The following is a 12,906-nucleotide window of genomic DNA, read 5'->3' as shown; positions in this document are numbered from 1 at the left end:
TTTCACTTATTACTGAGAAAAATAAGAGCTCATTTTCTCTGTTGAATGGGAAGGTGCGTTTTTGTGTCATGTCAGCAATAAGATACAGGTTGAATAAAAAGCTTTCACAATTTGGATTTCCTGGATTCTTAACAAATATTCTTAACTTCTATCACCATTGTTATATTTGCTTCCACTTCTAATATTTGTTTATGGCTGCAAAATAAGCTTTATCCTTGAAAGAAAGTTATCTCTTAGTTGTCCACATAGTAAGAACCTAGACTACCCTTAACAATGCAGATGCTATACAATTTTCAGAAAGTTGTCACTTATAAGTTACATTGCTACTGCTTTGTTAGTTTTGATAGACTGTACAGTTTGACAGAGAGCTGTTTGGGTGCATGTCCCAAGCTGGATGCTGGTGGAACTTACTGAGACAACCTCTGACTCAGATGTGTCCAGCTCATTGTGGGTAGGTGGCACTTTAACATGGCATAGTGATTGACTAAGTCGGCTTGAGTCACAGCAGATAACCTGCTGTGGCTGCAGATCAGCTTCAGTGTCCCATCGTATATAATGCTGTTAAAGTCCAATCCCCAAAATTAAAAATTGATAGTTGACAAAAGCTTCTTCTGTGTATACAAATTAGTCTTGGATGTAGTAAAGAGGGAAGCTATAAGCTAGGTGATCTTGCAACATTAAAAAACCTAACTTTTTTTCATGCAGGAACAAATTCTGGCCTTTGCATATGATCATTTCTTCTTTTATTAATTCTGATAAGGAGATGAGCTCTCTGGATCCATTTCAACTCGGACGGTGTAGTGGTGACTTTTCCAACTAGTGTTAGAGCATGTTTGGCATGGAAGTCAAACTGGGGAGAGTATCCTCTAAGGACAGAAAGGGATATAGTAAACAGCATGGAGGGTTCATGCGAGGAATCCTTCCTTCTAGGTGATATTGGTATGCTGTCTGGAATAAAGCATCTCCAGGAATGTGAATGAATAGAGTAAGATACAGTAAATATATCTGTGTCACTTACAGAATATTGAAAACAAAGGTTGTAAGGGATGGTGTGTGTCCTAGTCTCTGAAATGCTTCTCTGGCTAGTTCTCTCTGTAAGATTTTTGTATGTATATATGTTTATCCAAAAGCATAACTGTTGGTTTTCTTATGTACACCTAGTAAAACTTAACCAGTTTGTGTTTCAGAAGCGCTTCAACCTTTTGTGTTAAGGTAAATGAGACTTCAAAGGTCTGAGAAGCCTGCATTGGAAGTGGCCCACAGGATTCTGTGATGAAGATTACACTGAAATTCCCATTTCTCCTATTTAATTGATCTCTTGACTCAAAATCTTAATGTGGAATTTCATTCCACAGAAGTCAGTCGGCTATTGCACAATCCTGGTTATTTAAATAAGCTTTCCCCAAGAGAAACATAGAGGTGCTTTATCTAGAGATTGAAGGAAGGGGGTAATAGTGTTTTTTGGCATCTGAACCAAGTCACAGTTTGCCTGCAGGTGACCTATATATTTAAAGCTCAGTCCTTCTTAAGTAAATATATTCTTCTCTTGTTAAGTGTTGCCATGTTTAAGGCCAGTAGAGATGTGGAGATCTGCAGCTAGACACATGTTTGTGGTAAATCACTGCAATATAACTGTTTGATCTATTTTGCTTTTCTTAAAATGCTCCACTGGACTGAAAAATAAAAAAAAATTACCCAACTTATATTTCTACAAGAAGCTTAAAAAGCAGTACTGCCCATAATAGCTTTCACTGCTGTCCATATCTTGACAGCACTACCCTGAAATCATTACAGTTTATGGTCTTAGATTTGTATCTGTTTTTCTTCTCTGTGTTCTAACTTTTGAAAAGAATCATATGTTTGCATAAGACACATAACGAATGAAGTTTTTAGGGCAAAACATTTTTCTATCCTATGTTAGCATATGTTTTAGAAAGGAAATACCACACTAAGTGTTGTGTGTGTTTTTATTAGAATGAACTTCTGTATTGTACCTTCTGACTGGCCCACACTACTGAAGTATACATGTAATATACTGCATGGTCATTGTGCTTCCTTATTTGCAGTGTCTCAATAAAATTGCTGGGCTGCAATTATGTTGTGATGAACCTTTGCTCATAAAATACAGTGCTTAAATGCACTCTTGCTGAAATTGCTGGCAGGAAGCCTAATCTTAAAAGGTGGCCAATATGATAACACCTGTCAAAAGTCTGTGGGGAGCTCTGTATCAAGCCTATGATGGCAGGTTTTGTGCTTGTTTGTAAGTGTTCTTGGTATGATATCACTGTGTGTTCTGAATTCTTCTGTAGCCCCACATTCGAGAGACATTTGGAAAGCAAGGCTTTTGTTTCAAACTATATTTAAAAGACCAAAATATGTGTTTCTTGGGCCTAGTGATAAGTCCTCTTCATGTTTAGAGTTTGTTGGTTTGGGGGTTTTTTTTCAGTGTGGGTTGTTTCGGTGGTTTGGGGTTTTTGTTTGGGTTTTTTTTGTTGTTGTTGTTTTGTTGGGTTCTGGGGGTTTTTGGCAAGCTAAGTTCACTACATTATTTTGACTTCAGATTCTTAATGCTTTACTTTTGGCCTCCTAAACACTGCAGAAAATAAAATAATTTTACAGGTTATTTCTTTTGGTCTTACCACAGATTTTTCATAGAACATAAGGTTAGAAGTGCTTCATTAAATGTAAGGGCCTTGGAATATACAACCCCAAACACTGGATTGTTCACGTCAGTGAACACATTCAGAATATGTTTAATGATCCTAAGAACACCAGTGCAGTTTTGATTTTCAGCTTTAGTGCTACTGTATGTTGTGAAAAGTGACTGAAATGGACATGCAAATCAAGGGAAAGGGCAAAGGGAAATGTTCTGATTTCTTTTTTTTTTTTTTTTTTTTTTAGTTTGCTTGGGACTTGCTTGAAAGTAGAATGTTTTTTCCAGTTACAGAAAGCAGACTGAACTGCTTTGAGGTTTTCTGCTGCAGTGAATGTTATTTCTAGTTCTTTTGTGGAAAGTTGCTATAAGTAAGGTGTGTGCTAAACAAGCAGTGTTTAGGACTTTAACCCTACCATGATAAAGTGACCTTCAACACTCCTTTTTAAGAGATGTGTGTGGAACCTCTTTCTGTAGTCAGCAGAATGTATTTGTTAGTAGTTGGAACACAAATGGCTATTCCAATCGCTTGTCTATTTCTACCATCTTAGCCTGGGTATACCAATCACTTGAAAAATATACACGTATTTATGTTCTCTTTTTTTTTTTCTGCAGAATGTTGCACCATTAGATTGGCAGGCAGTGCTCGCATAATAGTAATGCTTTTGCTCTTCAGCACACTCTGGAATTTATTTAGCACTGGTGAGGACTAGGACCTTAAAGGGCACTAAGTAGTTCTCAAGAAGCAGATTTATCATCAGTTTGCTGATCCTACTCTATCTTCAGAATGATATGGAAGTCTAAAGTTTTCAGCTTGCTGTGAGCCCCAAATAACAAATGTTTAAAGTGTCAACTGATGATTGAGATGTGTATCTATGTATGAAATGTAGACATGGCTTGAAATGTAGACTGATATTAGTAAAATGGTATGGTTTTGCCCCCTACTTAATGGACATATAACTAGCATGTGAGAGCTACATAACGGCTGAGCCATGCATGGGAAAGTAATTTGACCTTTAAGTAGCTTAGTTTTCTAGATAGTAATGGTTCTGGGTGAGTGCTTGGAGTTCTGTTGGTTCTGGGGTTTTGGTTTGTTGTGGAGTTTTTTAGTTGTTAGGGTTTTTTTCAGTAATACTACTCAATACCTCACAATAGCTAGAATGCTCTTTACTAAACTTGTTTTGTAATTAATGGTACATATGGGCAATGTAGTATTTTCTTCTTGTGGTGAAAAGGGGTTATTCAATCTGGAGTTAGATATTTGAGTGTTTTAAAATGCTGTTTTTTCTATCAAGTAATGCACTCACATGTGCATGTAATGTGATTCAGCCATTTACAATTTGTACGACGTGCTGCCATCATCAGGGACTTGGTTGCATTTTTTTCCCTCTTTCTCTAGCTTCTGTTTTTCCTGAAAGGTTTTCTGTGACATGTGGGGGTTTGTAGTGATGTGCTATATCAAAGGTCTTTGCTAATTTGATTGTAAAAATTGCTTTTGTATTCAGTGCCTATAATCTAATTTCTGTGGTAGCATGCTGTAATTCCTTGTATGTGAGAATTAATTCTGATGTGAAGAAAACAGCTACAGGTCACAGGATAGCTGTGTCTTAAAGTATGTTTGTAATAGTTGTGGTGAAGGAAGAAGATTCAGTCATGTAGCATGCATTGCTTCTAAAGCTTTGCATATGATCAACTAAAGATTTTTGTGGTGACAGCAATGTATTTCTTATCAATATGTTGGTAAAGCATTTCTGTTTTGAAGACAATAGGACAGGAATTGTTGAAAATATAAATGATTGTTTTTCTTTACAGCATGCCTATGAAGAGCATCATGTCTTTGTTCCTCTGTGGGGTTTTTTTGACTCATTGTGTTTTAACTGTCCTTGTCAATATTTCGTAGTGTTATATGTCAACAATAGCAGTGTGGAAAGCTTAGTAACTGTTCCAGACTTGAATAATTGCAAGATGTTTTGGTGTTTTCCCCCCCCCCATCCGCATCCCAAGAGCTGGGATTCGAAAGGGGAATGAGAGCAGGCAAATGAATTGGTACTGCAGTGTTCAACTGGATCATACTTGGAACTGTCTGTTGTGGCAGCTTCTAACCACTCAAGGCCTAGTAATTTTAAACTGCTTAAGCTCTCAAGACCCCCAGAATCAGGTTTTTTCAGCTCAGCAGCCTTCCTGAGTTTATATATTGCCATCACTGGAGAGCGCAGATAAGCAGAACTTGAAAAATTTGAAAAGCATTTAAATACCTCAGCTTTAATTCCATATGGCTGACAGCATCTCTCTGATCCTTCTCAGATAAATGATCGAGCATCCCTTCTGTATTCCCCTTCTTCCTTCTGCTTTTACCTTTGTTCTAATGGATGGATTAAGGGGTTAAATAAACAATGGTTTTAAAACTCTTTACTAGTTAAGAGAAATGTGATGATTTATGAGTATAAGTTTATGCAAATATTGTGAGATTTTTGCATTTTGAAATCCTCAAATCTGAACTATAGCCTGCTGACAGTCCCTTGCTCCACCTTTATTTGAAAAAAATATTGGTGCCACATTTTGTCTCAGCAGAGGAAATGCCAAATCCCTTTTGTATTACCTAACTGTTGATACTGTGTTTTGGTGGACACACGTGCACACACACACACACACACACACACACACACACACACACATTCACATTTCGAGTCTGTTTTACTCAGTGAACAGTTACTTGTTTGGTTGTCCACTACTGCTTTCTGATTCAGTTTCCAGCCTCATTTGATGCAGTTTCCAGCCTCATTTCAACCCCCCTACACTCCTGCTTAGTAAATCCCTCAAGAGTTATTATAACTACTGGTGTTCTCCCTTACACTTTGCAAATTATTAGGCTTGCACCTTGATTCTCTTAAAAGGCTGATAATGTTGCCTTAACATTACTGATCTATGCAAAAGATGTGGCCTTTTGCAGCACAGAAGGTATGTGGAGGTGCCCAGAAGTCCCTTAATGCAAGTATTCTGACTTTCTGTTTTTCTGAAGCTGTGAAACTGTATCCTGCATTATATTCCTCAGGAAGAAAATTATAATAATTAATAATGGTCACAATTCCATCTTCTCGTAGTGATAGAGAACTAGTTTTACATGTGCTACACATGCATGTGATTTGTCTCCTGGACAGTCGCACCAGTGGTGATCTCTTGAGCATAGGGATTTTTTGTGGTGTGTGATCATTCCTCTTTCTACTTCTTTTATAAGGGTTTTTGCTGTTGTTAGCTCAGGAAGTTTGAAAATATTTGTCTTTTCTGGCCCTTCATAATGCTGCACTTAAATGTGTGTATCTACTCCAGTTTTAAAGAGCTACTAGTTGCTGTATCCAGCAAAGATACTTGGCTTCAGTTAGCATTTGCTTAGCTTGCAGCGACAGTTTTACTGATCCCAAGATAATCCCTGCTATCTAAGGGGCTATGTTGGACTTAATGTATTTGAGGCTTTTGATTTTGGGGTGTGGTTTTTTTTGCACTTGGAGATAGGTGCTTATATAAAAGCTGCTACTGGTTTGATTTATGTATTTTCTAGTGAAAATGACACTTCAGAATTTAGTTTAAAATTAACATTGCTGATGGCTGAAGGCAGGTCTGGCAAATGCTCTGTCAAGTTATACCAGAATCTTGCCATGGTTGAGTGTCACTAGGCCTCTGCTGTGTACTAAGTAGTGAACAGGAAGGGGACTGTTAATGGGGCCACAAATGGTGACAAGTCCCTTGGTCCACTACTTCATTGTGATGACCTTGCTAACATGCAGCACCATCTCGGGCCCTCCTGAAAAGTTGCTCAGCAGCCTTATTCCTGTGTAATCTGGATTCTGAAGAGTATTCCTTGCAGTACATATGTAGCTTTACTGATGATTTTGTAACATATACTCATGTAAGTGCTGCACTCAAACTGCTCATGGGTTTGGACTGTAAGGTTGGCTATTCTTAGCGAAAAGGGGGCATTTCTGGAGATGTAGTGAGAGGCAGTTAGTTACTGTAAAGTACAGGCATTGTTATATCTTGCATTTTGCTCCATTGTTTGCAGATCAGTATGCTTTATCGATTATTTTGACTTTTTTTTTTTCCTGTTTAGTGTGGCTGCTTTGTGGGGTTTTATCAATAAAAGTGGTGGTGTAACGAATCCCAACACTTTAACAGTGCTAGTTTCTTAAAGATTCTGCACTGACATCTAGTGACAGAAAAGGAAAAAATAGATCAAAGTTCACAGGTATCTGTCAGACACTATTCTGTATTTTTGCCAATAACAATGGCATTCTTTATCCTCTTCCTTATAAATACCTTTTGCCCTTTATGACAATGTACATGTATTCTTGTGAATCTGTGCTATAGGTAAGATGATCAGAGGTGCTTCACTTCAGCTGAGCTTTTGCCCCCGTCTTCCTCCTAGTATTTTTTAAAGTTGTTGCTCCAAGACTTTGCCGACAACATGCCTTAGTCCCTAACTTCTTTGTATGTGCTTGGCTGGTTGTGAGCCCTGAGCTATGCTGGAACTTAGTCTTTTTCTAAACAAATCTTCATAATGTGAATACCTTTTAGTGTAGTTGTATGGCTGTTATTTTGTAGGATAGATTTTTCTATTTAGTAATCTGATCTTAGAATTCTGGGGGAGTTTCCCCTCTGGTATACACTTACCCGCTTTCTTTGTTGAGGTTGGTTTTTCTTCAGGTTTTGAGCTAAATGTGTGTAAACATTTAGTAGTGCATATTTTTGGGGGGTGTAGGTACAGCTCTTATTTAAAGCTGAATTGTTGAAGCGAAGGAAACTTTCAAGTTGTTTTTTTGGTTATTTTAATAAGCGAAATAATTCTCTACCCTGTCTTAAAGATCTCGAAGTTGTTTAAATCTTAAAAGAGGTTGGCATGCTTTTACTGTTGGAAATCACTTTAGTAGAGGAGCTGGAAGAATGGAAACTGTGTTTTGTATAAAAGCATTGGGGGGGGTGGAAACCCACACAAAAAACAGCAGCTGTTGAGAAATCCTGACTAAATACATAGAAGTAAAATCTGCAGGGAAGTTGAAGCTGCCTTTGACAGCTGCCTGTCCTGTAGCTAGGATGAGGTTTTCATTGTTGCACTTCATGTATCTATTTCAGTCATATCCGATATGCAGGGAGAAACAGAACAACGGGCTTGTGTTGCGGTTCTTGCTGCTGTTGATGACGTGAGCCTGAATACGTTATTGGAAGCCAGCTGTAAAATGATGATATCTAATAGCTGTAAGATGCTCCAGTGTGATGGCCATAATGTTTCTTTTCTTTTAACTTGTCAATTTCTTATTCCAAATGTGATGTAATTGATGTATTTCTTGTCCTTATGCATTCTGACTTGCAAGTGGTTTGTTTGAAGTCAGAATACTATTTAAAACTCTGACTTGGTGCATTTTAATTTAAATATCCTTTCAACTAGAGCTATTTAATAGCCATTTACTGCTGTGTAACCTTAAGAATGAAGAATATAAAAAAACTGTTGAACTGTTTAATATATTTAAATAGCTGTAAATACTTTGTGGCCATACTGTTAAAATATGACAAGAATCTGTGAAATCTGATATGCCTTTAACCAATTTGACTTTGAGAGCAGTGTGATACCATTACCAGTGTGTCCTTAGGAGTAAACTGTTTTGTCTAGTGCTAGTTACTAGGCCTGGCATCGCTGCAAGCTGTACTTGGCATTACTTTGGGACAAATGCTTTCCAAAGGAGGTATTTCTGGCAGTGACATCAGATAATTTTGTATCTTTAAATGCCTGCCAGTAAGTGAGCTGTGCGTGAGTTTGGCTGTCACTCATCTGAATGATTTCTTTCATAGCTTGGCTTCTTGAGTATCACAGCAGTTTGATGTGGCTCGTACCCTGGAGGTGAAGGGATTCAGGATGGCACCCTTTATAATCAGGATGACCATGGGCTGCCAAGAAACAGGAACTCAGTAGCAGCCTGCTGAGCTTGACATGGAAATTAGGTAGATTATAGAAGGGTTTTCTCCCCATCCTCCTACGTCATGGGTGAAACTCAGCTGTAGTTAGCTGCTGTGCAAAATGGAATCACAATGACTCTGGACAAATCAATGTCACCTGAGCATTTGTAAAGTGGTCTTAGTGGCACGGTTCCTTAATTGTAAATGTCGCTTATTATGAGTAACTCAGATCTGTGTTTCTTAGCAAGTAGAAAACTTAATTTGCAAGGATCTTGTCATCTTGAGCTTATAATGGTACTCAATAACATGTAACCATGCAGTGTGCTCACATGTCCAGTGCCCAAGTATGTTGATGGGATTGATCAGCAAGTTGGAAAAGTGCCTGATTAAGCTGATCACTTTTCAGTCTCTGAAAGTGATATAGTTCTGGTGGGAATGGTAGATATGACCATTTCCAGTCTTTAAGGTTTCTTAAGTGGGAAGTTATTATGGCTTTGAATCTTGCTGAAGGGTTTTTTTATATATATATATATATAAATAGGTCACTCTTACTTAACTTAGAAAATTCTGTTTACTTTCAGAGGGGTTGTTCATTGTTTTGTGTTTAGAACACATTTCATTTGTTTAGACATTATATTTTCTTGTGAGTAGTGAGGGGAAAAAGTTGTTGAGCTGCTCTTTTCATGAGGAATTATGTGTCCATCTTGGAAGGGCAGTGATTTGGTGTGGTCCTGGCGTAGGCAGGCTGCTGATTGAGTGTGTGGGGGTGTTAAAGCATCTCTAGACAGCTCTTTGTTTTTATGAGATTTCCAAGGTGAGAATTTTGAAAAAAGTGAACCCATTACATCAGGTATCGGCAGCAAGCGTCTTGAGGCAAGACAACCTGCATGACAACCAGTGTTGACATGTATGAGAAAAGTAATTATCATCTGTTGGAATTTTAAAGCTGTTTAGCTCTTGCTTTATATTTCAGTAATCTTGAATGTATGAGAACAAGGTACCTGTACCTTAGGGGAGGACGGACACAATTACTGCTTTGTGTACTGTGTTGGCAAGAGTGAGCTGGTAATCCACAGCAAGTCAGTGCCTTGATTTGATTGCAGTAGATGATTTGAAGAGGTTTGATATAAGTTCAGAGAGTATATTCAGCTGAATGTGTTATGGTTTGACTACATTTATTTTTCATTATATCCCTTTTGTGCATGCACAATACCTTTAGTCTGAAAAAATTTCTCCTACTGTATTTTCTTCTTTGGTAGTATCATTCATAAAGCTTTGAAAATGTATGTTTTCTGGAAGCCAATAACTGTTTAAAATATTGCAGTACCTGCTCCGGTCATCACTGCCACAACTGCTAAAATGGAGGTGGTTTCAGCGGAAGTCAACAGCTTGCTCCCTGAGGAAATAATGGACACCGGTATAACTCTGGTGGAAGATGACAGCATCGAGGCGGTTATCGTGTCGTCGCCAATGGGAGACTCTATTCCCATGGAAACAGAACTGGAAGAAATAGTGAGCATAAGCTCCGCCAGCGACTCCTCAGCTACAACCACAGTCACTACAGAATCAGTTACTGCACAGAGCAATCACTCAAGCGACACAACAGCGAACACAACCCCAAAAACTGATGTGAATGCAGTAGTAAAGCCTACCTTTCCAAGTGGCCTACATAAACTTGGTGCTCAGACCCCCGTCACTATATCAGCCAATCAAATTATTCTGAACAAGACTGCTGATATTAAAATAGGCAATCAGAATATTAAACCAGATGGGCAAAAACTAATTGTAACAACTTTGGGCAAATCTGGCCAACCTATTGTTTTAGCATTACCGCACAACCAGCTCCCACAAGCACAGAAGGCTGTGTCCCAAGCCCAAGGTGGAGACTCCAAGGTACAAGGCCAGCAGATCAAAGTTGTTATTGGAGGTCGATCGGAAGTGAAACCTGTTGTTGGTGTCTCATCTTTGACGCAAGGAAATCAGTTGGTAAATACTGCATCCCAGCCGTCTGTTTTGCAGACCCAGCAATTAAAAACAGTACAGGTAAAGTGAGCTGTGCTGATGAAACATATTAAGAACAATTTTGTTGATGCAGATGTGGTCCATTTCCTTCACTGAACTGACACCTGGTTGCTTTCAGCTGTTGTGTTTATTCCTTGTATTAACAAATACAATGCTACTCTTAGCCTATGCTTTCATCTGTGGATGCATTTACCATTTTATGCCCTTTTACTTCTAGCTACTGTCTAGAAACTTGGGATTTGCCTCTGAGAAAGTGAGCTATTAAAATTCAGTAAATTGAAGAGAATTTTCCCATTATTAGGATTTTATAAAAAGTTTCTGCATGCTTTCAGGAAGACTGAATTGGACCCTATATGTGTGTTCTTTATTCAAAATGTATACTGCATTACTCCTTTATGAAATAGTAGCTTCTACTATTATATCTAGTTTGTTTAAATAAACTCTGAAAAAACTTAGCAGCATTTGAAAAAGAACAGAAAGGGCAATCTTATCTGTCTCAAATCTGGTTAAGCTTGCTAACAGGTAGTGATAGACTAGATGCTATTGTAAGATGGACACTTCAAGGTCTTGTCCCCAGTGTCTGGTGTGGATCTTGAGATATTTGAAATCACAGAATCTGATGGGATCTGAAAATGTTTTGAAAAGACTAGAGTTATAACCCAAAGGGTCCAATTTTCATCTGGTGTGTGGCAGAACTAAATGTTTGTTCTAGTTGGTGGTAAGGCAGAAATAAGGTCTTGTGAAAGTGAAGGAAAAAATAGAAGATGATGCAGGTTATAATGGAAAAATATTTATTTTACTGTCTAAATGAAGTGAGAAATTAAACTCAATGTATGCCTATAAAAACTAATTTGCTGTCCGTGAAAAATGACAGACTTCTAAGCGTGTTATTAGCTGAATGGTAAGTTCCCCAACTAGCATTTCATGGCAAGCAAATGTGAGCAACTTTCAAGATGGTTTGGTTTAAATCTGCAAATGATCCCTGATCCAGTTTCCTTTTCCTTTTTTTTTTTTGTTGCTACATCATGCTTATGGAAAACATGTTTAATAATGGCTGTTTAAAATATATCCATTTTCTCAAGTGACTTTTCATTTTTCTACCTTGGTCATTAGTGATTTTGTTGTCATTCTAGCTTTCAAAAAAATCTCTGCTCTGACTCAGAATATGAATGTTTAAGAGTGGATCAGTTCCTGGTTTTTGGCTTCAGCTACTCACTGCCAAGTGAGAAATACAGGAAACTGAGGAGAATTACTTAGCTGTGATATGCTTTTGCTTGTGTGAGATTACCTGTGTCATCAGTGACTGAAATATAGTAACTTGATGATTGACCTCTGCTATTTGTCATTAGGAATTCTATAGCTTCCTTAATAGAAGCTGTTACAAATGGACTTGCATCTAGTTAATTGCAGTTTGAGTAAATTAGTTGTGTTGTGGTCTCCTATTAAACCTTCACTTGTATTTACAAAACAGATTGAATTGTTAACACCCATCATTACTTTCCTCTTATGAGGAGAAAGTAGAAATGAAAAGCAAGGCCGGTTATAAGTTGGTTCAGTTGGTTATAAGCACATGATTCTGCAGGAAGATTATTACATTAGCACTTCCCAGGCAGTGCTTTTCCCTGTAATGAATTATAGGGAGAAGTGAAGTATCAGAGGTATGTATTATATGGAGCTAGGTGTGAGATTCATGGTCTGCCCTATAACGAATGACATGCCTTGAGTCCCTGGCTTAGAAAATGAAGTTGGGCATTCACCCCATCATCCTGAACATGCCTCTTAACCTTTCAGTGAGTAGAAAAAGGAAGCTGTGAATGTCTCCCTGACTCCCAGTGGTCTTGTGTATCTTATCTCTTGTGGATAGAAGGCAGCACAGCAGTCGGACTTGGTGTTGAAAAGTGAATTGTTAGAAGAATAGTTGACAAAGAGCTCTCTTCAGTTCTCCTTACCTTGGCACTGTTGCAGGGGCTTTGCTGATCATTAGAAAAACTCAATTAGCCTTGCTCCCATTTAATTGTGACATTTGAAATCTTGGCACTTGAGAAAAGGTATTGATAGAGTTGAGCACATGTTCCTTGGAATCTGGCTTCTTTGACTACAATTTTAGAGGTATGAGGCTGTGAGGTGTAAAATGTGACAGGGCCATGGTCTTCATCTATATCCAGAGGTTTGTTACTGTCCCTTGGCAGCTTGTCCTGATATAGTTCAAACCACTGCCTTGGATGTGTGGCCAAAACTATTGGGTAAGTACATCTGCTTTCAGCCTATGGATCCTGCCTGTGTACAGG

The 12,906-nt window shown here is 38.2% G+C and overlaps 1 protein-coding gene across 3 annotated transcripts in view; it reads left to right on the top strand.

The window, feature by feature from the left end:
• Positions 1-12,906, top strand: part of LIN54 (lin-54 DREAM MuvB core complex component) — a 38,658-nt gene that overhangs the window by 7,547 nt on the left and 18,205 nt on the right. For 2 of the 3 annotated variants that reach the window (XM_061350888.1, XM_061350887.1), the window contains exon 1: positions 9,956-10,639. The exons of the other annotated variant lie outside the window; for it this stretch is intronic. In XM_061350888.1, the coding sequence (XP_061206872.1) occupies positions 9,956-10,639 (684 nt within the window). Of the gene's footprint in view, positions 1-9,955; positions 10,640-12,906 lie in introns of those variants that run through there. 3 annotated transcript variants of the gene reach the window in all.

This window comes from Neopsephotus bourkii, unplaced genomic scaffold (genome assembly GCF_033783945.1).
Source record: "Neopsephotus bourkii isolate Nb327-2 ecotype Australia unplaced genomic scaffold, CSIRO-AGI_Nbou_v1 NB_547, whole genome shotgun sequence".
Taxonomy (NCBI): Eukaryota; Metazoa; Chordata; class Aves; order Psittaciformes; family Psittacidae; genus Neopsephotus; species Neopsephotus bourkii.
The sequence above is the reverse complement of the archived record's forward strand: the minus strand, read 5'-3'. Positions and strand labels throughout refer to the sequence as shown.